The sequence below is a fragment of the Macaca thibetana genome, chromosome 12 (genome assembly GCF_024542745.1).
Source record: "Macaca thibetana thibetana isolate TM-01 chromosome 12, ASM2454274v1, whole genome shotgun sequence".
NCBI classification, from domain to species: Eukaryota; Metazoa; Chordata; class Mammalia; order Primates; family Cercopithecidae; genus Macaca; species Macaca thibetana.
In genome coordinates, this window is record NC_065589.1 from 53292094 (window position 1) to 53315449 (window position 23356).

Consider the following 23356-nt stretch of genomic DNA (forward strand, 5'->3'; position numbering starts at 1 on the left):
CAACAGAAGCACTGTTCTGGATTGGAGCCCTTCCTGTAATAGTTGGTGATAATCCTATTACTTTTTTTCTTTGGAGCAGTGGAATACTGACCATTCTTTATTCTGCCTTTGTCCTGGTGAGCACATCTGATATGGCAGAGGAAACTGAGGATGCCTGACCGGTAAGTGAAAAGGCAACTTAAAAATCAAATGATAAAACCGTTTGTATTTCCCAGCCATAAACACTTTAAATGAATTTTAAATAGCTATATACATTTTATTCTGGCTGGGATTTTTAAAAAGTTGGTTAATCTAGTTACAAACTTTAAAAAATGTTGAAAATGAATTGGCAAATGGTCTTTAGGGTATCTATTATTTTTTGTAAACTCACTTAAAACTTGCATGACTTTCTTAGTTAGATTAAATTGATGGGAAAGTTGTATATTCTGTGTTCTCAAAAACATATATATAACTTTTGGAAGAAATCTTTTCAACTGGTCAAATGTTTTCTCAGGAGGAAGAGCCTGAAGGGTCTTGTGATTAAAGCAGTGCTTTGTAATCTAGCATGTCAAAGCCAAAAGAGCTCTGTCATTTTGCACTTTCTGAATAGTTTGAGGATTTTTATTCTATTTTCATTTTCAATTCCTTTCCATTTCATAAGCCCCAACTAACATATCTCAACTATTCCCATTAATTAGGATTTAAGATTCTCCTTTCACAGCTCATTCACTGGTTTTAATGTCAGGAACCTTGCTTGTTTTCTTTCCAAAGTATCTTTTCTACTTGCTTCACTGCAGTATCCCATCTGTTCTTTACAACATTCTCTCAGTTTTGGCTTCTGGGAACTCCTTGGTGACAACGGAGAACAGAGACTCCATATCACATTTTGAGGTATATGCTGACTTAGCCACTCTTTCCACAAATACTTCTCAAACAGTGTCTACGGGAAGTAATTTTTTTTTTTTTTTTAATCAACCGAACTTTTAAAAAGCCATCTGGAAGTTGGGGACAGCATGACACGCCTTCTTATAACATGTAATAATTAACGTAAAGCACTTGGAGGTCCTTGTTGCTGAGACATGCTCTGACAAATTGTGCAAACTATCATTATCCTTTGTGCTTTTCTTGAGGACCTGTCAAAAAATTCATCTCTAATAAGGGATCGCCATAAAGTGGAGGGGTTTATTTACCAGTTCACTCCTTCACTTTAGTTCAGTCATCTGAATATACTTGGGCTTATTCTCAAGGATGCATGTATAAATGACCCTATTCTCCACGGTCAGCAAACCAAAACCTCTCTAAACTGGGAGAAAGAACTTGAATGTCGTGTGAAAGAAAGGAAAAAAAGAGGGCTTGAAAAGGAAAAAAGCAGTGAAGAGCAGAAGTTAAACTGTAACCCCTATCTCTACTCACCAGACCACATCCCAACCGAATCCAGCTGCACCCACCCGTAGACCTTTGGGGCTCCTGATTGAGAGTGCAGATACAGGGCACATACTTATGCGTGGCTCCCTTTACTACTGGCTGTCAGTCTGGCCTGTGCTCAAGGTGTGGCTTCTGGTTGGAGTTTCAGTATGTAGGGTCCACTCCCAGGGTTTTGGTGAGATTGAGAAGGGTAAGGTAACCTACTGGCAAAAGGGGCTGGTATGTTCCAAGGGTTGGTTTGGCACAGCAGGAGAAAAACGAAGTCAACCAAGGCTAGAATCTGGTGTTAGAGTCATTCATCTCACCCTCCAGGAGGCCACCGAATGGCTTTATCTGGACAGGGACAGATCCAGGGACACAACTGGGACAACCGGTATTCCTGGTAAGCCTGTCACTGGGGCATCTGGAGGTTAGGTGGGGAAGGGACGCGCGCGTTGGGGCGGGGTGAGAGGGTACAGAGGGAGAAGGAATGATGGTGAAGGGCTTGCTGGGGATGCAGCGTCCTCATTCTGTCTCCAGGACGGATTTGGAAGCCCCAGTTTGGCGATACGGGTAGGTCTGCAACTCGCTGCGGGACTTCACCTTTGGAAGTCTCCGTTTGCAAGCCATCCATCTGAAGAGGGATGACTCTGATCTTTGCGCCCCCTTCCTGCCCTTTGATTCTGGTTCTTTGAGGGAAGCCCTGCTATGCAGTCCGGGGAAGGAAAGGCATTCTCTGCCGGCACGCGGGCCGGAATGGGAAGGCCAGGAAAGCGGCCTCTGTGGCATGAATTATATTTATTTAGATACCTGTATTAAAAATTACTTTCATTAAAAAAGGAATCCCCACCCACCAAGCTCGGGCTGGAGCTTTGCACTGCGACTGTTCGGCAGCCGCCCTTTCCCTGAACGGCCGGGTAGCCGATGAGCAGCGCTTTCTTCCAGCACCTGACGCTTGGTTTCTCGCAGAATCTCCCCACGCCGCCCCGCCGGCTCCACGCGCCTTCCTCCCCTTCCCAGCCCCACCGCCAACCCCCGAGGTTGCCCTCGCGGCTTCCTGGAGGGCGGGAAAACCCAGGGAGTGGAACGGGTCGAGGCGAAGGTCTCCGCAATCCACGCAGGGTGTCTGCGGCCGGTTGGGCGCTTGAGCCCGGGGAGGGCGATTCCTCCGGGGAAGGGCGTGGGGACTGCCCAGCGCGCAGGGTTGACGGAAGCTCGCCTCGCGCCGCGGGGACGCCCGGGCGGCCCTGAAGGGGACGGGGCGGCCCCAGTCGGCGGTCTCAGGGAGCTCCGCCCTCTACTCGGTATAAGAGCTGGGCCCGGCCCACGGCGGCGGCGGCGGCGGCGGCGGCGGCGGCGGCGGAGAGCTAGGTCTGGGCGTCCGCTAGGCTCGGACGACCTGCTGAGCCTCCCAACCCGCTTCCATAAGGCTTTGCCTTTCCAACTTCAGCTACAGTGTTAGCTAAGTTTGGAAAGAAGGAAAAAAGAAAATCCCCGGGCCCCTTTTCTTTTGTTCTTTGCCAAAGTCGTCGTTGTAGTCCCTTTGCCCAAGGCTGTTGTGTTTTTAGAGGTGCTATCTCCAGTTCCTTGCACTCCGGTTAACAAGCACCTCAGCGAGAGCAGCAGCCGCCGCAGAAGAGCCAGCGGGGTCGCCCAGTGTCATGACCAGGGCAGGAGATCACAACCGCCAGAGAGGATGCTGTGGTGAGTGGCGTTGACCGAATGCATATGGTGGAAACCCAGGTTGGGCTTTGGAGACAAGCAACTCTACACAGGTTCTGGAGGAATGTGGCTCTGCTGTGAACCATAGCTTTGTCAAAGATCCTTTGACTTATATTTGGTGGACGTTAAGGAAGAAAGGAACTTCAGGGTGTGGGAAAAGGGGTTTGCACACAGGCACGGATGGAGTAGACTGGGCAGTTTGGATTGCCTTGTGTAAAAAAAAAAAAAGACAAAAAAGAATGTTGAAACAAGAGTTTCTTCACTGTATGTGAAATGCGAAGTTGGGCAGTTATTGACTAGGTCATGCTGAATTTAGTGAATGGTATTAAGTGAACGAAATACATCGGTTCATAGGTAACTTGATAAAATGTACGTGGTTTGTCCCGCAAAATAGTTTTTAATAATCATGTTCTAATAAGATCAAATGGATAAGCATTCTGCCCTCAGCTCATTAAGTGACTACAATCGCTTTTTCTCTCCCCACCTGTGTCTTTGCAGGATCCTTGGCCGACTACCTGACCTCTGCAAAATTCCTTCTCTACCTTGGTCATTCTCTGTCTACTTGGGTAAGTGAGAATGCATAGTCTTACAACATAGTTGTGCAATTTTTTTATTTCCTTTCGTTCCAGCCAGTTGTATTAAGCCAACTTCCAGTTTTGTCAAGCAGTTAAAGAAATAAATCATCCAAGTACACATGCTTTAATGGAAAACGTTATTTACGTTGAAGATCTTTCTCCATCAGTGTTAGTTAATACAACTTAATTATCAGATCATCGTAGTTTATGTAGACAGACAACTATCCAGACAAGATTAACAAGGAAAGGAATATTTGCCTTGTTTTTAAATTTTAAATTGTATGTTGCATTAGTAGCCTTAGTAAATAGACATATCTGCTACAAAAGATGGATGGATGTTTCGTATACCTTCTCTTCTTCACATTTTAAAATATTTTTTTTTGTTAAAATTTAGTTCCAGCGTGCAGCACCATGAGAATACAATAGAATGGTAGAGTGACTGACTTAGGCTAATAATAACAGTCTAAGATTAACTGAAACATAAATGACCCCAGAACAAATATCTGAATGACAAAAATTCTGATCTTTAAAAATGTTATCTATAGTTAAAGTTTGGGGCATTGGAGGCCATCTTAAAATTAATCATCCAATGAATATCAGCAATGGATTTACAGTTTTCCCTCTGACTTTCTAGGTCATCTTGGAAAAGACCTAGTGTTTCTGTAGATCTGGGCTCCTAAAACTCTCTCCCCAAAATAATAAACTAGAAGGGTGCTAGATATATGTTTAATGATGATTAAAATCTTTAACATTAAACAATTATTGTTTAAAAGCAATACATCTGGCTATATTCTGTCCATGGCTCATATGTATTTAACTAAAAAGAATGGAAAGAATTTTGAGAGTAAATTATTTGAATGTTATTTTCCTTTTAAATTGGAAACTTTTATTGGATCATCCTTAAGACATGGATGGAAACCACTGGAAGACGAAATCTATACCCAATGCCTTTGAGAAATTGTTAATCTACATTATTGGCTCTGTAAGAAATAGCAGTTTATAGATGACATTTTACAAAAGCAAGCTCCTATCTTACCAGAGGCTTACGCAGGGATGACTCTGCAAATACATGTAAACATAGTGGAATTGGTGTGAGTTTGTTTTAATTCCAACAGCTGATGATGCTAAGTAGAAACCTAGTGAAACAACCCTTAATAAATCAAAAGCAATAGTTTGTTCCCCCAGTTTAATTCAGTAAATATTAAGTATTAATAACAGGTGATGGAAATAGTATCTGAAATTCTCAGCCTGTGGTCTGGCCTAGCTCTTAGAGGAAGAAGATGCCTCTCTTCCAAATACTGATTATGGTTTATGTGACCTTTGGTTAATAGGTTAGGAGGTCAGATTTGCCAGAAAACCAGGTCACTGTCGTTGTTCCAGGAGGATATTTTGTCATGTTCATTAAAAGTCCCACAAGAAAGGTGACACATGCTTATCCCAACTTTACAGTAAGTTGAGCAAAGGAAGTTCTCATGAGAAAGTTGGATTAAACAAACGGCAGCAACTACAATCATGTAAGGTTTAGTGGATTTTTACTCCTTTCCACTGCAAAGGAGTGCAAAAGAGGAATGTGTCTAACACTAGGTAATTATACTTTTTATGTTTTTTCTCTTGTTTGGCACTCTGCCTGATTTTATTACAACAAAACATTTATGTTTCTGTATTCTGTGTGTATGTATTTTTTTTATATATATATATATGCATTTCCCATCCCACCCTGCCAAATCATGATTTCGTATACACTGAACATAGGGGCATTAGAGTAGAAGGTTGCCTCAGGTTAGTTTTGTATGGGATTGAATGCCTTTTATTTCTGACTTCATTTCTATCTGCCAATGGATCAATGCGTTTTACTCTATACTGTCAAAATACAAAGTAGTGTAAGAAGTGGATCCTGGCTAGGTGCAGTGGCTCACGCCTGTAATCTTAGCACTTTGGGAGGCTGAGGCAGGAGGACTGCTTGAGCCCAGGAGTCTGAGACCAGCCTGGCCAACATAGAGAGACTCTATCTCTGCAAAAAAATTTAAAAATTAGCCAGGTGTCATGAGGCACACCTATAGTCCCAGCTACTGAGAGGCTGAGGTAGAAGAATTGCTTGAACCCGGGAGTTTGAAGCTGCAGTGAGCTGTGATCACACCACTACACTCCAGCCTGGATAACAGAACAAGACCCTGTCTAAAAAAAAAAAAAAAGGATACTATTGTTATTGTCAAGGAGCTTATAATACGTTATTGTCAAGGAGCTTATAATACGATTTAGTATGGACTTTAGAAAAGATATTTAATAACAAAAAGATGACAATGTAAGACAGTGAAAAAGAGGGGCCAGTTGCTTATATCTGATATCATGATCTTATAGACTCTCTCCATTTAAACCCCAGTATGTCTGCATTTCTCCAGCCCTTGCTTCCAACAGCCCTCACTTCTTTGTTCATGGAGGCCTTTGTCACCACCAGCTCCATCCTACTTTATATTTCCTCATAGCATCACGTGCCCTGTGCTAGATTTGCTTTTGGTCTCTGTTTACTGGAATGTGACCTGCATGAAAACATGGACTGTGATTTTTGTGCACTGCTGAAGCTCTAGTGCCTGCAAGTGTCAGGTACATAGTAGCCACTTAGTAAGTATTCATTAAGTGGATTAAGGACCATGATCATTCATGGACAGTTATTAGGTTTGCTTTCAGCTCTCAGTCCAGTGGGGGTACATGGACACATAAACAGGTCATCCAAGTTTGGTGAGGATAGGTGGGAAGGCAAGAAATAGAAATAAGGAAGGATGGGCACTTGTTCAATATTTACATAGACTTTGCGCAAATCTTGGGCTTTTTGTGAACATAGAATCTGTTGTTTCTTAAAGCCTAAACCCGTTGGAAATTGGGGTAATGTGAGCAATTTATTTCTTTCCATCAAAGAAGTGGTATGGCATACAAGAATAAGCAAGATTCAAAATTTTAATAGTATTTGTCTTGATGGCCTGCTTTAGAGGACTCTAAGACAATTAAAAAATACAGTAAGAGTAAGATAAAAAGAAAGAAGCAACAGTATTAGAAAAGTGTTTCTTAACCTGTATGTTAAGAAAGAGAAAATTCACTGACAGAGGCAACCTATCATTTGGGACATTTATGTGTTTTTGTCTTTTCCTTGGGAGCTATTCAGAAGAATGGAGATTAGAATAAATTACCTCCCCTCTCCCCATCCCATTTTATTCTAATCAAATCTAAATTTGCTTTTCAGGTTAAAGATTAAGTAACAGCTCCACCCCCCTGCTGTTGTGACAACTCAAAATTACTCCAGACATTGCCAAATGATCCCCCGGGGAGGTGGGGTGTGGGTAGGAGAAGCAAAGTCATCTCTAGTTGAGAACTACTGGTCTACACAAAGATTTTTGTAAATGATTGCTAACATGTATCAATTTAAGTTTCGAATGTATAAAGTTATTATCCTGGCTTCATTAAAATTTTAAAATAATTTGACATACCAGGATAGTATTTGCTTCTAATACATGGATTTTTTCATGAGGATGTTAACAGACTTTGGGAAGAACTAGGAGTATAACTGTTTCCATAGGGTCAAATCTATGAGGCCTGGAATTTGGTTTCCTATGGTGATTCCCAGAGATAAGTTATGATGGAATATGGTTGTCCTCCTTAATGTTAATTTCGGAAGTCAGGGATGGAGTCTAAAATCTGATAATAAGGTCCACTGTAGGTTTTTTAAGACATTAATTTGCCTAATTCACTTAAAAGTTTCTGTTAAATCACATTTCACGGTAATGACCTCCAAAATTCCCTGTATTCTCCGGAGTTTGTGTGAAGAAATAAGTACCTTTTTCCCCCTTTCAAAACTCATCTGTATTAAAATGTTAACTACTTATTTATGCATTTAAGTTTATTTCTGACATCACTGTTTATGCAGTGCCAGACTTTGTCATTGTTACTCTCCTCTTTCCAATTGCTCTGCTGTTTTATGACTTTCAAATTATGACTTTATGAAATATCATAGGTTTTAGGATATTAGACGTAAAAGAAACCTTGGAGATCATATAGTCCATTCCTATCATTTTACAAATTGGGAAACTGGCTTTTTCTTGATGTTCATGGTATACTAATGTTTGTGAACTATACTGTGATTGATTTCTGGTTCAACAGCAAACTACTTTATGCCTCTGCAATCAAGATAGGCAAATTCCAGGCCTCAGGAGAAACCTGCCACACAGGAGAACACGTTTTTGTATCAAAAAGCCATCTTGTGCCTGGAAACTGCGTTTTGTTTCTAGAATGACAAAGAGAATGTACCGTTCATTAATACCTTGCCTTTTCAAGTTTACTTAATAATTGGGCAAGAATATTTTCCATTGTGCTGGGATGAACAGTTTCAACATCTGATCAGTATTCAATCTAAGAGTAATTACTGACTTTGAAAGTCTCATAATGTAGCCAGGAAGTGCCCTTTTGATAAGGAAGCAACTTCCTGAGTACAATAGACTAGGAATGAAAAATATTCCATCAAAACATTTTCTCTTTTCATTTAAGGGAGATCGGATGTGGCACTTTGCGGTGTCTGTGTTTCTGGTAGAGCTCTATGGAAACAGCCTCCTTTTGACAGCAGTCTACGGGCTGGTGGTGGCAGGGTCTGTTCTGGTCCTGGGAGCCATCATCGGTGACTGGGTGGACAAGAATGCTAGACTTAAAGGTGAGTGTTGTTATATAATTAAAAGCCCTTATATTCATGGGAGCAATGCCTGAGCTACCTCTGTAACAAAGGAAACAGCAAACTAAGAGAGAAACAGCTGTGGCCAACCCAGGGAATGTCTGCACGCCACACCTGAGGGACGAGGGCTTAGATGGCACCACCTCTGGATGGAGGGTCCCATGGCTCCCACACAAAGTTGGGATGCCTGGACATTGACCTAATAGATTTTTTATCTTTGGCTGTTCATAAATTTCATATATTAATGATTAACCTTGTAGTACTTTTCTGAGAACCACATTAAACATTAAAAGTTTGCTTAACTCAGGCTGCCTAACTATGACTTGCACTGGAGTCCCTTTAGTGTGATGTTCCTGAGACAGCTTTAACATCTGTTCTTTGGTTACTATGTTTCATGTAAGAGTGTATATAAGGGAATTGAAAACTAAGAATAGCTTCAAGGGAGAATAGTTGAGCTTAGATCACAAAGAGCTGAATTATAAATTTTGTAGGGAAAAAGAAGAAAGAATAATATATTGATATTTGTTGTAAGCATTAGTCCTGAAATCATGTCATTTTATATAGGAAAGAAAGTAATTGAGCAATTAAATTTTCCAGTATATAAGGGAAATACGGATAATCATTCAGGGTAAATTTTCTTGAATTGCTCAGTTGATAATGCCAAGACCTGACCATGCCTGACTTAGGTGTTGGCAAAAGATTGAGGTTTCATTCTTTCAGTGCAAGATGACTGCTTCTGGACACAGAGCAACAGGCTTATCAAATTCTAGGACTTGATACTAGTAGGAAAATGGTCAAGGGTGAACATATTTCTGTTTTTAGAATGAGTAGACCAGAACACATATAGAAAAAAGTTCTGTAATCTAGAAAAAAAATTACTTCTTTGTATCATTATACATAGGAACACAGGAATATTATACATAGAAACCTTTAATCTAATGATTATTGAGCACTGCAATCATAGATTAGGAAAGAATATTGAATTGGATGAAGAAAAGTGTGGTAGGATAACAATTTCCCACTTAATCCTATATAATCAACTCATATATTACTCTTTATGAAAAATGTTTCCTGATACCTCTGGGCTGAGTTTACCATTTCTTCCTCTGTGTTCCCCTGAGGCTTTGTTAACACCTCTGCACTTACACAAATATAATGATCTGTTCACGTATCTTTTCTTCTTCTGGTCTGTAGGGTCCCAAAAGCTAAGAACCTTATTTGGTTGACATCTGATCCTTATCCAGTGAATGAATGCATGAGTGAATGAAAGAGTTATATGTGGAGATTTTATATCAGACTGTTTTCAGAAAGCAGTTTATTTTTTCTTGGGTCTTTGATATGACCTTCCAAGCAAAGATGAACTATATTATCCTTGAAGACAAGAGCTGTAATTATCCCTTACATATAGAACTTCATATTTTCCAAACTGCTTTCATAAGTGTTTTATTTGAGCATCATTATGACCCTGTAAAGTAAGGAAGACAGGTATTACCATCCTCACCTTCTAGAAGCAGGCATAAGAGACATTAGGGAGTATCCTGTCCTAGATCATCTACCTATTGAGTGGCAGAGAAAAGGCTACCAGTTGTCTTTATCTGTCCTTACTCCAGCGCTTTGTCTATATGGGTGCTTCATGTTAAGAGAATTGCCATCTGTGATGGAAGGGGTAGCTTATAATTTCGTAGCAATGGCAAATAGCATTAGTATGCAAAGAAATACACTGCTGATTTATTCTTGGCAAATTTGTGTGTGTCTTTTCTATTTATCCATACCATATTATCAGATTCAGCCTACCATGTAGGAGGTTGTGGACTTCATAACTTCCTCTTTAACCTCGTACATGTTATTGTTTTACCTTAAGCAACAAAGAGCTGAAATGTGGATCATATCTATGTCATACTACAGCTCTGTTTATGTTAAACGTTTAAGAAGATAAGCCAAATGAAAATGTAGTCATTATGATAGACTTCAATGAACAGAGAAACTTGTGGTACTTCATCATTTTGGTTGCATATTTACTGGCCTGGTGTGATCCTCAGGGTCGTATTGGAAGTAGTTGAGGCAGGACTGACTTCAGAAAGATTTTCTTTTTATCTGGTAATAATTATGTCTGTGTATTAATGTATTATAGTAGAACAATTATGTGTGAATAAGAACAGTCCCACTGAGACATTTTGATGTAATGTACACTTTGTCTCTTCCTCTCCACAGTGGCCCAGACCTCGCTGGTGGTACAGAATGTTTCAGTCATCCTGTGTGGACTCATCCTGATGATGGTTTTCTTACATAAACATGAGCTTCTGACCATGTACCATGGATGGGTTCTCGTAAGTTCTCAATGAGATTTTTGATGGCAGAAAATTGAATATCTGGTAGTGGTAAAGGGTGAAAATATTTTGAAGCTTTTTTTTTTTTTTTTTTTGCGAATGTAACCTTTTAATATTGATTTCTGTGTCTACTGTAATATCCCCTATAGTTTGTTTTGTTGTTGTTTTGCCCACAACAGGCACTCATTAAGTATTGTTTGAATTTAAATTTTGTCCTATTGGTTTTTATTGGCATTTCTAAGAGTTTACTGTAGAATTCAGTTGTTTGTTTTCAACTTTTTAGTGACCTATACTTTGTTCGTGCTATTTAAGAAATGTTATCCATTTGTATATTAGTCAGTCATAATTGTGTTTCTCCAATAATAATTGTTACTTCTGTTTGGGAATGTCAACCAGATAACTTTTCATGTTGTGATTTCATAAAAGCTTGGTAGAAAAGAGGAGAGGGATGGGGTGTGGTATAAACCATGCATTTGGTGTCATATTGAATCTTCTTGTGTATATTTGGATTGATATTATAGAGTTGCAAAACCAGGTAGGACTTTAGAAATCTTTGAGCCTATTGCCTTTGTTTTGTTGAAAAAATTAAGGCAAAGTGACGTAGTTGATTGCCCATTGTCATGCAACTAGAAGGTGTCAGAACTATGACTTAAATACAGGTGTTTTCAATTCCCCTTCAACATTCTTTTCAAAGGCAATATTTGTGGGAGAAGTGTTCAAAACCACCATTGTGTTTACATTTTATAGCTGTATTCACCTGACTATTACAATTTTTATATTATGTGTACTACAGATGATCTAGATGATATGATTAGGACATTATGCCCCTTGACTACTGGTATTCATTCGGTTTCATATATATAACGTAAAATGATTTCTTATAAATGAAATCAAAATACATTTTTTATTATTTCACCAAAGACCATTTTAAACAACCTTGTTTAGTGACATATGTACAGTGTGGTAAAGTGACATTATAACTCAATGTTTTCTTGTCATTCTTTAGACTTCCTGCTATATCCTGATCATCACTATTGCAAATATTGCAAATTTGGCCAGTACAGCTACTGCAATCACGATCCAAAGGGATTGGATTGTTGTTGTTGCAGGAGAAGACAGAAGCAAACTAGCAAGTAATTTGGTTTTCTCTTTCAATTAAATGGGCATGTTAGGATTCACTTTAAATTGGTGATGATAAATGAGGCTGTAAGCCTTTTATTTTTGTTCTGGGTATTTTTTAAGAATGATAAATTGAAAGCATACTTTTTTTTCTTACCTTATTGTCAGTTTTAGTGCTGATGTATCTCACTGTTATGAAGTTAACTTGTAGGATAGCTAACTTCTCTTTTATCCTACGCAAACTTGGCAAATGGAATAACTTTTTCTTTCCTTTTTTTTTAAAAAAAAATTCAATCAACTTTCTAAATGTTAATACTTAGAACAGTGCAAATCTGACATGAGATTTTACTGGTCATACCTATGAATGTTATTACTGATGCTTATCAATCATATGGATGTTATTTTTCTCTAAATAAAATGGAAACAACTTAATTGTAGGAGAGACTCTGGAAGTTAATCTTCTACCTTAAAGTTATAATCTATAACTTTTATTACATTATGTACAATGTAATATAATTGCTGTTACAAATACCAAAGAAATAGAGAACACAATATAGTTTTTAAGAAGCTTACCATCTTAGTTGTCCATTGGAAATATAAATAAGTGGTCAAAGAACATCTGAAGAATGCTTACAAACAACATGTCCTATTCTGTCAATATTACTTAGGCTCAGAATAACCTCCCTCACTCATTATTGCCTGCCGTCCCCTCACATGACACACAGACAGAATTTGGATTGATAATTACACAGGGGAAAGGAGGAAGGATACACCTCCCTACCTGTCAGATCAGCTGAGTCAACTCTGCTGATCACTGGGATAATGCGTATAACACACACATTACCCAACTCTCCTGACAGACAAGTAAACCATTCTTGATGACTTAAATGGCTTATCCCAGGATGCAGAAGGCAAGATTATGTGTTGGGATTAGCAAACAGCTTTGTTTGGACCATTTGGTTAAAAAAAAAAAAGTTAGAAAGGAGGGGTGAGTGAAGGAGAACAAAGTCTGTGGAAGGTCTAGAAGAAGAAGAATTTGCCTGAATCATCACTTTGTGGTTGCAGTATTCTTATTAAGTCAGAAGTCCCACAGTGATTGATATAAAGGATGGTGTGTATGTAAGATGAATTTAGCATGTGTGAATCTGTATCACAGGAAATTCTCTCTGGAGCTAAAATCATGATTCTCATTTACTTTCTTCCTGTGATCATTTATAATGAGGAATAATTTCATGTCTTTTTTGTCACATTGAACTAGACGAACTTGTCCTTTTTTGTTTACTTTCTCTTTTTAACACACTATTTAAAGCATGTAAAATATATCCATGTTTTAAAATTCAAAGGGTACAAAAGGATATATTTTGACAATAGATCACATATATATTTGTTGGAATGTAGTTGACTTTTACAATGATTATTCTATAATTTATGCAGCAGCTATAGATAAAATGAAAAGAAAATAAAATAATTTTCTTTCACTTAACTGATCTTAACTAACTCATTTGACTCTGTAAAGTCTGAAATATGAAAAAGTTAACCAGAATTTTTAACTTGTCCTAATAACTTGTAATTTGTCCTTGTGTGTGTATGTGTGTGTTTGTATACACACACATAAATATAAATACAAACATCCCACATAACTCTGTGGGATTTTTCTATGAAGTGATGTCCCAGAATAACAACAAAAATATGACTGGTCGTTTCTCAGCTGTCTCTCTTTATATTATGAATTATTGCAGAGTGGAAGAATCTAGGCTATTCAGTCTTTTTCTAACTTTCTGATGTTTTCCAAGTTTAGGAAAGGAAGTGAGATGTTGGCCGGGCGCGGTGGCTCAAGCCTGTAATCCCAGCACTTTGGGAGGCCGAGACGGGCGGATCATGAGGTCAGGAGATCGAGACCATCCTGGCTAATATGGTGAAACCCCGTCTCTACTAAAAAATACAAAAAACTAGCCGGGCGAAGTGGCGGGTGCCTGTAGTCCCAGCTACTCGGGAGGCTGAGGCAGGAGAATGGCGTGAACCCGAGAGGAGGTGCTTGCAGTGAGCTGAGATCCGGCCACTGCACTCCAGCCTGGGTGACAGAGCAAGACTCCGTCTCAAAAAAAAAAAAAAAAAAAAAAAAAAAGGAAGTGAGATGTTTGTTGAACTCTTGTCCACTCTACGTTAGCTTTTAGTAAGTGGTGCTCTTTCACATCCAGCCAGCAGTGTGGGCTGGTGGACTAGTGAAGGAAAACTTTCTGCATGTTTCAAAACAGGAAACAGAAACTTCTTTAGTTCTGAAGTTCAGCAAGTATCTAATTATGGATTTTTTGTGCCATTTCTGCTATTGCAGAGTTAAAGGAGAATAGAGAAAAAGGAGGAGGATAAAAAAAAATGGGACAAAGAAGGGGGAAAGTACATCTAGAAGGGACTCCCCCTGCTGCCTTGGGTTCCTGTGAGGTTGTGTCTCTGTACACAGACCTGCCTTGGGTTCCTGTGAGGTTGTGTCTCTGTACACAGACGCACCTACTCTAGGCAGGAATGGTTTGTGTTTATGCAGGCTGATTTTTGAGGTTGTGGCAAAGAAACCCAGGTAGGGGCCTAGGCCGGGCAGGCTTCACCTGTGTGTTATGTGTAGAGGGTGAAAGGGGAGGGGTATGCGCATGAAAAGTAAAAGTTGTGAGCTGATTGCTCCCATTTCCTCATCACAGTGTTTCTTAATTTTAGAGATTGTTTTAAAACTAGAAGCTGTATCACTGAGGGTAAAAGAACAGGAGGAATTTTTCCCTGCCAAGGTTAAAAAGTTTTAGAATTTCAGTGGCATCAGTCCAAAATACAGCAGTCATTATCCAGTTTAGTTCCAGAAAAGGTGTTATTTTTTCAAATAAATACTGCCAACTAATCTGTTAACTAATTAGGTATTTTCTAGGTGCTTGATTTAGTACAATATTTTATGATAACTTACTCTTGTGCCACGTTTGAATCTTACTTCCTTTTCCCAGACTTTTTAATTCCATCTATTGCTTTTTTTCCTCCTCCATTTCTTTTGAGGCTCACTCTTTATTAGCATCTTCTGAGATTTTTCTTGCCCATCATTCTAAAAAATAATCTGACAGTTAGCTTGATCAAGTATGTATGGCAGATAAATTTTGTGTTTGTGTGGTATTGATTAAAAATCTATTTCATGGCCGGGCGCGGTGGCTCAAGCCTGTAATCCCAGCACTTTGGGAGGCCGAGGCGGGCGGATCACGAGGTCAGGAGATCGAGACCATCCTGGCTGACACGGTGAAACCCCGTCTCTACTAAAAAATACAAAAAACTAGCCGGGCGAGGTGGCGGGCGCCTGTAGTCCCAGCTACTGGGGAGGCTGAGGCAGGAGAATGGCGTGAACCCGGGAGGCGGAGCTTGCAGTGAGCTGAGATCCGGCCACTGCACTCCAGCCTGGGCGGCAGAGCGAGACTCCGTCTCAAAAAAAAAAAAAAAAAAAAAAAAAAAAATCTATTTCATATATGAAGTAGACAAACCTGCTAGCAAATTAAAAAATTTTTTTTCTTCTATGAGATGTAATATACCCATTATAATATAAGTAGTTATTTAATGTCATGTTCTGTGCCACAGCTGTAGCTGAGAACAGTTAAATTGGAATCAAATGAACACATATTTGTGTGCTTATGTAAGACTAAACATAAATTGGTAAAGAACATATATTTGCATATTCATAAGACTGATTCTTTTCTAGCCTGCTACCAGTAAGATGATTAAGTCTTTTTTTTAAAAAAATATTTTATCCATTCTGAATCAGAAAAATTAAAAGCTGTTTTCTAATACAACATTTCTACTGACACCTACATATTATTAACTTCCTAAGTATAATATAAAAGATGGAAATTGGTGACATTGGGAAGCTCCACGAGCTCTTGAAAACTGAAGTAGTGAAAGAGTAAGAAATAATTTTAACTAAAATAATTTATTGTTGTCGTTCTGGGACTTTAAGATTCAAATATATGTGTTCTTTAGTTACTTGCTTTTTGGATTCCAATTATTGAGTTATTTGGATAAATTCCACACTTCTCTGTTGGCTTATGAGTTGGAAACTTATTAGTTAGTGGGAGGCAGATGGTAGTGAAGCCTCTGCAATGGCAGTCCAGTGTAAGATCAATGAAGGCTGCCTTTGCCTCTCAAGTGAAAGGTGAAATATGTCAAAGTTCTCCTGTTATCATATATGCAATATGTACTCATAGGGCTAATTGGAAAGCAATTGAGGACCAGGAAGAATTACAGAAGGAATAAAGACAATCTTCTGTTAATGTACTTCTTTGTCACGTATTGCTTTTCCCTTAAGGTGACCCAAATGATTGCTTAAGACTTGTCTCACTAATTTTCAGTCTGTTCTGTGAGACAGGGAATGAGAAAGTAGATCACTTTCTTTTTGTTCTAAAACTTTTGGTTTTATTTTATTTTAATTAATTTTTTATACTGATACATAATTGTGCTTATTATGGAGTACATAGGGATGTTGTGATAAGATGAGATGGAGATACATCTCTATCATCTCAAACATATATCATTTCTTTGTGTTGGACATTTTTTTAACTTCCTCTTTATTTATTTTGTCCTCCACTCTGACTCAGGAATACATTCCCATAGTCAAATTCTAGACTATTATCACCCCTAAATTCTCTCCTCCCATAATCTCAGTCTTAGGCATCCATATCTTGAAAAATCACCTTCTATCTTTCCAGCAACTTCTTCACTACCACAGCCTCAACAATCCATCAATATGGTTGGCACCTACAAACCATTCATTCCACTGCCTTTTCACTGTCCATGACCTCTCTCTTGTCTCTTTCTTACCCAGCTTAAATTTCAAGGCCAGTCATGATTATATGATCATCTCCTGGCATATATCCTTAGCTCAGTTGGCCCCCTCTCGTTTTGTCACTTTTGTTTTGTAAGACTATGGTTAAATCCAACTCTCCACAGTAGAGCATGGCTGGAGAAAAAATGCACGAACTTGCTCAGTATTCTCACTTGAGGTTCGGGGCCACAGAGTTGGTCCTTTCATGCTTCCAGATAATCACACTTTTTTTTTCTCTGATTCTTTCCTTCTCCACTTTCCTAGAGGACCATTCACAGTTGTTTCTCCTCTCTCATCGCATGTTCGAGTCCTTCTCCCCCATCCTCACTTTCATCAATGACCTGGCTTTGTATTTTGCTGAGAAAATGGAAGAAATGAGAAGATAGCTTCTGTGTGATTCCACCATCATATCTCTCTTCCTACCTGTACCTGAAGCTATATATGTGGCCTCTACTCTTGTTACTATTGATGAATTGTGTTCCTGTCTAAGAACAACTCCTTCAGTTATGTGGTAGATTCAGATTACATCCCTTAACTACCGTATCATTGCAGGCAGCACATAATCCTGCTCTAAGTTTGCTCCTCTTAAAAATCCCTATCTTTAGCACACTTCCTTCTCTGGTACTCTAGTTCTTTGTTCTTCTTTTTGTGAAAACATATCCAAAAGACTTGTCTATTTCCACTTCCATTTTTTGGGAAGTACCTTACTTTCCATAAGGCCACGGGAAGCATTCACATTGTGCTCCAGGGTATGACTCACTGAAAATACAAATGGTGTTCCCCTGGGGTTGGCACCAGTCTCTTAAATCACCTTTATTCAGGCATTGCCCTTATCGTTCTCCTTTTTTTGAGGTCTCCAGAATCTCTCATGTGACCAAGCTAGTGTTTCTTCTCAGTGCTTCTCTTTGCTGTGATGCTTTTTTTCAGTGAGTCCTTCTCTGAATACACACACACACACACACACACACACACACACTTGTTGATTTATTGTATTTTCTTTCCTGTGAGAATATAAACTCTGTGAAGATAGGGAAGGATGTTGCTTGTCTTCCTTACAGTGTTAAGAATTGTTGAGAATAATGCCTAGCTTATAATAGGCATTTAACATATATTTGTTGAAAAAAATGAATGTAGAGTTACTGCTGTATTCATTTTAAAAAGCTGTTAGACTGATTTATGCAATTCCAAGCGAATTATAATTTTTGAAGCAAATTTAGTGGGACTTGACCCAAACAACAAATATTTTTCTAACAAAATGGCTTTCTTACACATGTGCTTTTAGAAAACCACATTTTAGTAATCTGTACTCTTGGTTTACAGGTTTGTATTGTGTAAATGGGCAGTCTTTGATGGGTTTGTACACTTACCTGCCTCTTTCACCTGCTTCTCTAGACATGAATGCCACCATACGAAGGATTGACCAGTTAACCAACATCTTGGCCCCCATGGCTGTTGGCCAGATTATGACATTTGGCTCCCCAGTCATCGGCTGTGGCTTTATTTCTGGATGGAACTTGGTATCCATGTGTGTGGAGTACTTTCTGCTCTGGAAGGTTTACCAGAAAACCCCAGCTCTAGCTGTGAAAGCTGCTTTTAAAGAAGAGGAAACTGAATTGAAACAGCTGAATTTACACAAAGGTAAACTGAACACCATGATCACTCCTTTTGTTCTCATGTTCAGACCTTAAATGTTGGTGAAGATCAAAACTATTTTGAATTTGTATCAGGATTTATTATCAGTGGGGGCCGGATGAGGTTAAATATATCACTTTGGTAGATGAGGCAAGAGCAGGCTTTTGAGGATCTAGGGAAAAAAATCTGGGTTGAATCTGGTGGAGTTGGAATGGGTCGCCTAGCCCTCTTCCTTGATGTTAGCAGTAGTCATAGAGGTTCAATTACTTGAGAGATGGCTGGGCAAAGCTAAGTCAGGCCTGGGAAACAAAAGTGGGGAAAAAAAGAGAATGAAAGAATCCCTTGGAGTCTGTGAGGAGGGAGTTATGTGGTCATTTGTAGGATAGTGGAAGGGAGTGAGGACACAAAGATGGGTATTTCACTGGAGAAGAGGCAGTTGGGCTTCTGGGTAAATGGAATATTTTACCCAACTCTGCAGGGACCCAGAAAATAATATGCTCTTTTTTTTTTTTTTTTTTTTTTCTTCTTGAGATGGAGTCTTGCTCTGTTGCCCAGGCTGCAGTGCAATGGTGCCATCTCGGCTCACTACAGGCTCTGCCTCCCGGGTTCATGCCATTCTCCTGCCTCAGCCTCCCGAGTAGCTGAGACCACAGGCACCCACCACCATGCCTGGCCACTTTTTTTGTATTTTTAGTAGAGATGGAGTTTCACCGTGTTAGCCAGGATGGTCTCAATCTCCTGACCTTGTGATCCTCCCTCCTTGGCCTCCCAAAGTGCTGGGATTACAGGCGTGAGCCACCGCGCCCAGCCAATATGCTGTGTTTTCTTAGACAATTTTTATATTTTATCTGGTGAGTTTTCCTGCTGTTTACTTTGGTGGGAGTATAATTCCTAAGAGCAAGAGAGAGAGAGGAAAAAAAAAGAGGGCTAGATCAATAGTATTTTGTTTATTTAATAAAAATGACACTTGATGATTATTCCTTGGCTGGAACTCTTAGATTATTAGTAAAAGAAAATACATATTATAATGTATAACCAAGGGTACCCATTGGGGATGGGAATAGAAGGAAAAAAATACTATTAATAATTGGCTTTTATTTCTACATGTCCTCCCCAACAAAATAATGATACCTTTTATTAACAGATACTGAGCCAAAACCCCTGGAGGGAACTCAACTAATGGGTGTGAAAGACTCTAACATCCATGAGCTTGAACATGAGCAAGAACCTACTTGTGCCTCCCAGATGGCTGAGCCCTTCCGTACCTTCCGAGATGGATGGGTCTCCTACTACAACCAGCCTGTGTTTCTGGCTGGCATGGGTCTTGCTTTCCTTTATATGACTGTCCTGGGCTTTGACTGCATCACCACAGGGTACGCCTACACTCAGGGACTGAGTGGTTCCATCCTCAGTATTTTGATGGGAGCATCAGCTATAACTGGAATAATGGGAACTGTAGCTTTTACTTGGCTACGTCGAAAATGTGGTTTGGTTCGGACAGGTCTGATCTCAGGATTGGCACAGCTTTCCTGTTTGATCTTGTGTGTGATCTCTGTATTCATGCCTGGAAGCCCCCTGGACTTGTCCGTTTCTCCTTTTGAAGATATCCGATCAAGGTTCATTCAAGGAGAGTCAATTACACCTACGAAGATACCTGAAACCATTATTACAACTGAAATATACATGTCTAATGGGTCTAACTCTGCTAATATTGTCCCAGAGACAAGTTCTGAATCTGTGCCCATAATCTCCGTCAGTCTGCTGTTTGCAGGCGTCATTGCTGCTAGAATCGGTAAGAAATCTCTTTTTATATATTAATGAACTAAAGTGTCTTTTTGTAATGTAGGTTCAGAGAATCCATTAATAAAATGATCTGAAATGTTCCCTAAATGTTAATTTAAGCAAAACCCACTATTATGAAATTTTTATTTTACATATTTATATATGTATTTTGTTTTATATTTTATTTTATAGTTTGAAAACCTGTATTTGTTTACCTTATTATGTACATATACTTAAAACATGGTTCAGGCTTGAACATTTTTTCTAAATGAGTCTCTTAAATATTCCTTTTTTTTTTTTTTTTTTTTTTTTTGAGACAGGGTCTTGCTCTGTTACCCAGGCTGGAGTGCAGTGGTGCAGTCACAGCTCACTGCAGCCTCGACCTCCTGGGATCAAGCAATCCTCCTGCCTCAGTCCCCCAAGTAGCTGGGACTACAGCCATGCGCCACCATGCCCGGCTAATTTTTGTATTTTGTAGAGATGGGATTTTGCCATGTTGCCGAAGGTGGTCTTGAATTACTGAGCTCAAGGGATTACTTTTTAAATGTAACTTAATTTATAAAAGATATTAGCTATATTAATTATACTGCCATCTAGTGGAGTATTGATACTGCAATAACCCTAACAAAACTGTAGTTTAGAGAATATTCCCATTATGTTTTTAGTGTGAAAGTAAGATGTGAAAAGAAGATGTGAAAGTAAGAAAAAAAATCCTTCAAAGGTCTTCTCTAGCCAATATGTATTTATTATATACTTTGCCACACAAATGGATTTTATAGCCCTGGAAGGAAACATAAAGACTTCTTACAGAGCAACATTTAAGTAATCATTAATAGAGTACTGATGAGTTATCTCTGAATTCACTCTTGAAATGAAACTGTTTTTATCTTGTGATTCAAAGCAGTTCATTAATTTATTGAAGATATTAATTTCCAGGCAAGACAGCTTTATTGTTTGGGCTTTAGAACTCTAGCAGTAATGTAACAATGGTTTAAAGTTTCCTTACACTTTAACCATAACCATTTATTAGGTCATTTGAAACTTTAAAAATACTAGTATTTATACTATAATGGGATTTAGTGTGTCTCTGACTTCAAAGTTTTGTTTTTGTATCACAGAAAAACAGAACTAAGAAGTTTGTTGATTAGACTTCCTTTTGTCTGTTGACTGTAAAAATCATTTATTGAGGCCACTAATAACCCAATATTTATTTATGAAAAATAATTATCTAAGGCAAGGCTATGGTATATTTAAGGTGGCTTAAAGACAGTCAGGCTGAAATGTGTATTTTGCATATGTCAACTGATTTTTATCTGTAATTTGAAATGTATGCCTGTAAACTAAAATCTAATCTTTAAAAAAACATTTTATTATAGGTCTTTGGTCCTTTGATTTAACTGTGACACAGTTGCTGCAAGAAAATGTAATTGAATCTGAAAGAGGCATTATAAATGGTGTACAGAACTCCATGAACTATCTTCTTGATCTTCTGCATTTTATCATGGTCATCCTGGCTCCAAATCCTGAAGCTTTTGGCTTGCTCGTATTGATTTCAGTCTCCTTTGTGGCAATGGGCCACATTATGTATTTCCGATTTGCCCACAATACTCTGGGAAATAAGCTCTTTGCTTGTGGTCCTGATGCAAAAGAAGTTAGGAAGGAAAATCAAGCAAATACATCTGTTGTTTGAGACAGTTTAACTGTTGCTATCCTGTTACTAGATTGTATAGAGCACATGTGCTTATTTTGTACTGCAGAATTCCAATAAATGGCTAGGTGTTTCTCTCCGTTTTTACCACAGCTGTGCCTTGAGGACTAAAAGCTATTTAGGAAACCTAAGTCAGCAGAAATGAACTGGTTAACTTCCCTTATGTTTAGTCATGGAAAAAAATTGGAAAAGAAAAACTCAGTTTAAATACGGAGACTATAATGATAACACTGAATTCCCCTATTTCTCAAGAGTAGATACAATCTTACCTGAAAGAGTGAATTCAGTTATCCTTTGGCAGATTCTTATCTGTACTAGAATTCAGATATGTCAGTTTTCTGCAAAACTCACTCCTGTTCAAGACTAGCTAATTTATTTTTTGCATCTTGTTTAGTTATATTTTAAAAACAAATTCTTCAAGTATGAAGACTAAATTTTGATAACCAATATTTTCCTTATTGATCCTATTGATCTGAAGGTATTTACATGTATGTGGAAAAACAAAACACTTAACTAGAATTCTCTAATAAGGTTTATGGTTTAGCTTAAAGAGCACCTTTGTATTTTTATTATCAGATGGGGCAACATATTGTATTAAGCATATGTAGCACTTCACAGCATGGTTATCATGTAAGCTGCAGGTAGAAGCAAAGCTGTAAAGTAGATTTATCACACAATGAGTGCATACAGACTTCAAATATGTTAATAGTTTGGTCATAGAACCTAGAAGCCAAAAGCCACATAGAAGGGCAAGAATCCCAATTTAACTCATGTTACCATCATTAGTGATCTGTGTTGTAGAACATGAGGGTGTAAGCCTTCAGCCTCGCAAGTTACATGTAGAAAACCCACAATTGTAAAGGTTGTGAATCACTTGATTTACTTTTAACACACTCAGGTAGAATATTTTTATTTTTACTGTTTTATACCCAGAAGTTATTTCTGCATTGTTCTACAGCAAGAATATTCATAAAAGTATCCCTTTCAAATGGCTTTGAGAAGAACAGAAGAAAAAAAGTTTGTATATATTTTTAAAAATTGTATTAAAAGTCAGTTTGCAACATGTCTGTACCAAGATGGTACTTTGCCTTAACCGTTTATATGCACTTTCATGGAGACTGCAATACGTTGCTATGAGCACTTTCTTTATCCTTGGAGTTTAATCCTTTGCTTAATCTTTCTACAGTATGACATAATGATTTGCTATGTTGTAAAATCTTTGTAAAAAATTTCTATATAAAAATATTTTTAAAATCTTTATTTCTTTTTCCTGAATTCTGTTCCCCAATTATTTAACAAGGCTTTTGTTACAGAACATCTGTTTTGGATAACTTGTTTTTCTCTATAAAGGGCTTCAGTGTCATAATTTTTAGTGTTATCTCCCTGTTCATATTTCTAGTTTATGGTGGCCTGGATAAAAGTGTAGTAAACATGAGGCCCAGCACTCTCTTTGACTTTGAATATGCCACACTAAGCACTTTTAAGTTCTTTCTTCTGTTTTCCTTTCTGTAAATGGAAGATGATAGTATAAAACAACCCTACCTACCTTTCAACTTTCCT

At 38.5% G+C, this 23356-nt stretch overlaps 1 protein-coding gene across 2 annotated transcripts; it reads left to right on the plus strand.

Moving 5' to 3' along the window:
- The first annotated feature begins 1718 nt into the window (after positions 1 to 1718).
- Positions 1719 to 23054, plus strand: SLC40A1 (solute carrier family 40 member 1). 2 transcript variants are annotated; one of them, XM_050751902.1, is made up of 9 exons: positions 1719 to 1786; positions 2952 to 3087; positions 3604 to 3671; positions 8214 to 8373; positions 10603 to 10718; positions 11725 to 11851; positions 18067 to 18312; positions 19451 to 20098; positions 21465 to 23054. In XM_050751902.1, exons 2-9 carry the CDS (start codon positions 3045 to 3047, stop codon positions 21776 to 21778), a joined length of 1722 nt encoding a protein of 573 aa, XP_050607859.1. In that variant the 5' UTR covers positions 1719 to 1786; positions 2952 to 3044; the 3' UTR covers positions 21779 to 23054. The 2 variants fall into 2 exon arrangements, with proteins under 2 accessions (XP_050607859.1, XP_050607858.1); XM_050751901.1 differs by lacking the exons at positions 1719 to 1786; positions 2952 to 3087; positions 3604 to 3671 and adding an exon at positions 5134 to 5264.
- The last annotated feature ends 302 nt before the right edge of the window (positions 23055 to 23356 follow it).

Excerpts from the sequence above, each read along its gene's own strand:
- SLC40A1 (XM_050751902.1), top strand. The coding sequence starts at position 3,045 with ATGACCAGGGCAGGAGATCACAACCGCCAGAGAGGATGCTGTG. Across the intron at positions 8,374-10,602 it reads CAAGAATGCTAGACTTAAAG|TGGCCCAGACCTCGCTGGTG; the intron begins GTGAGTGTTGTT and ends TCCTCTCCACAG. Across the intron at positions 18,313-19,450 it reads ACAGCTGAATTTACACAAAG|ATACTGAGCCAAAACCCCTG; the intron begins GTAAACTGAACA and ends TTTTATTAACAG.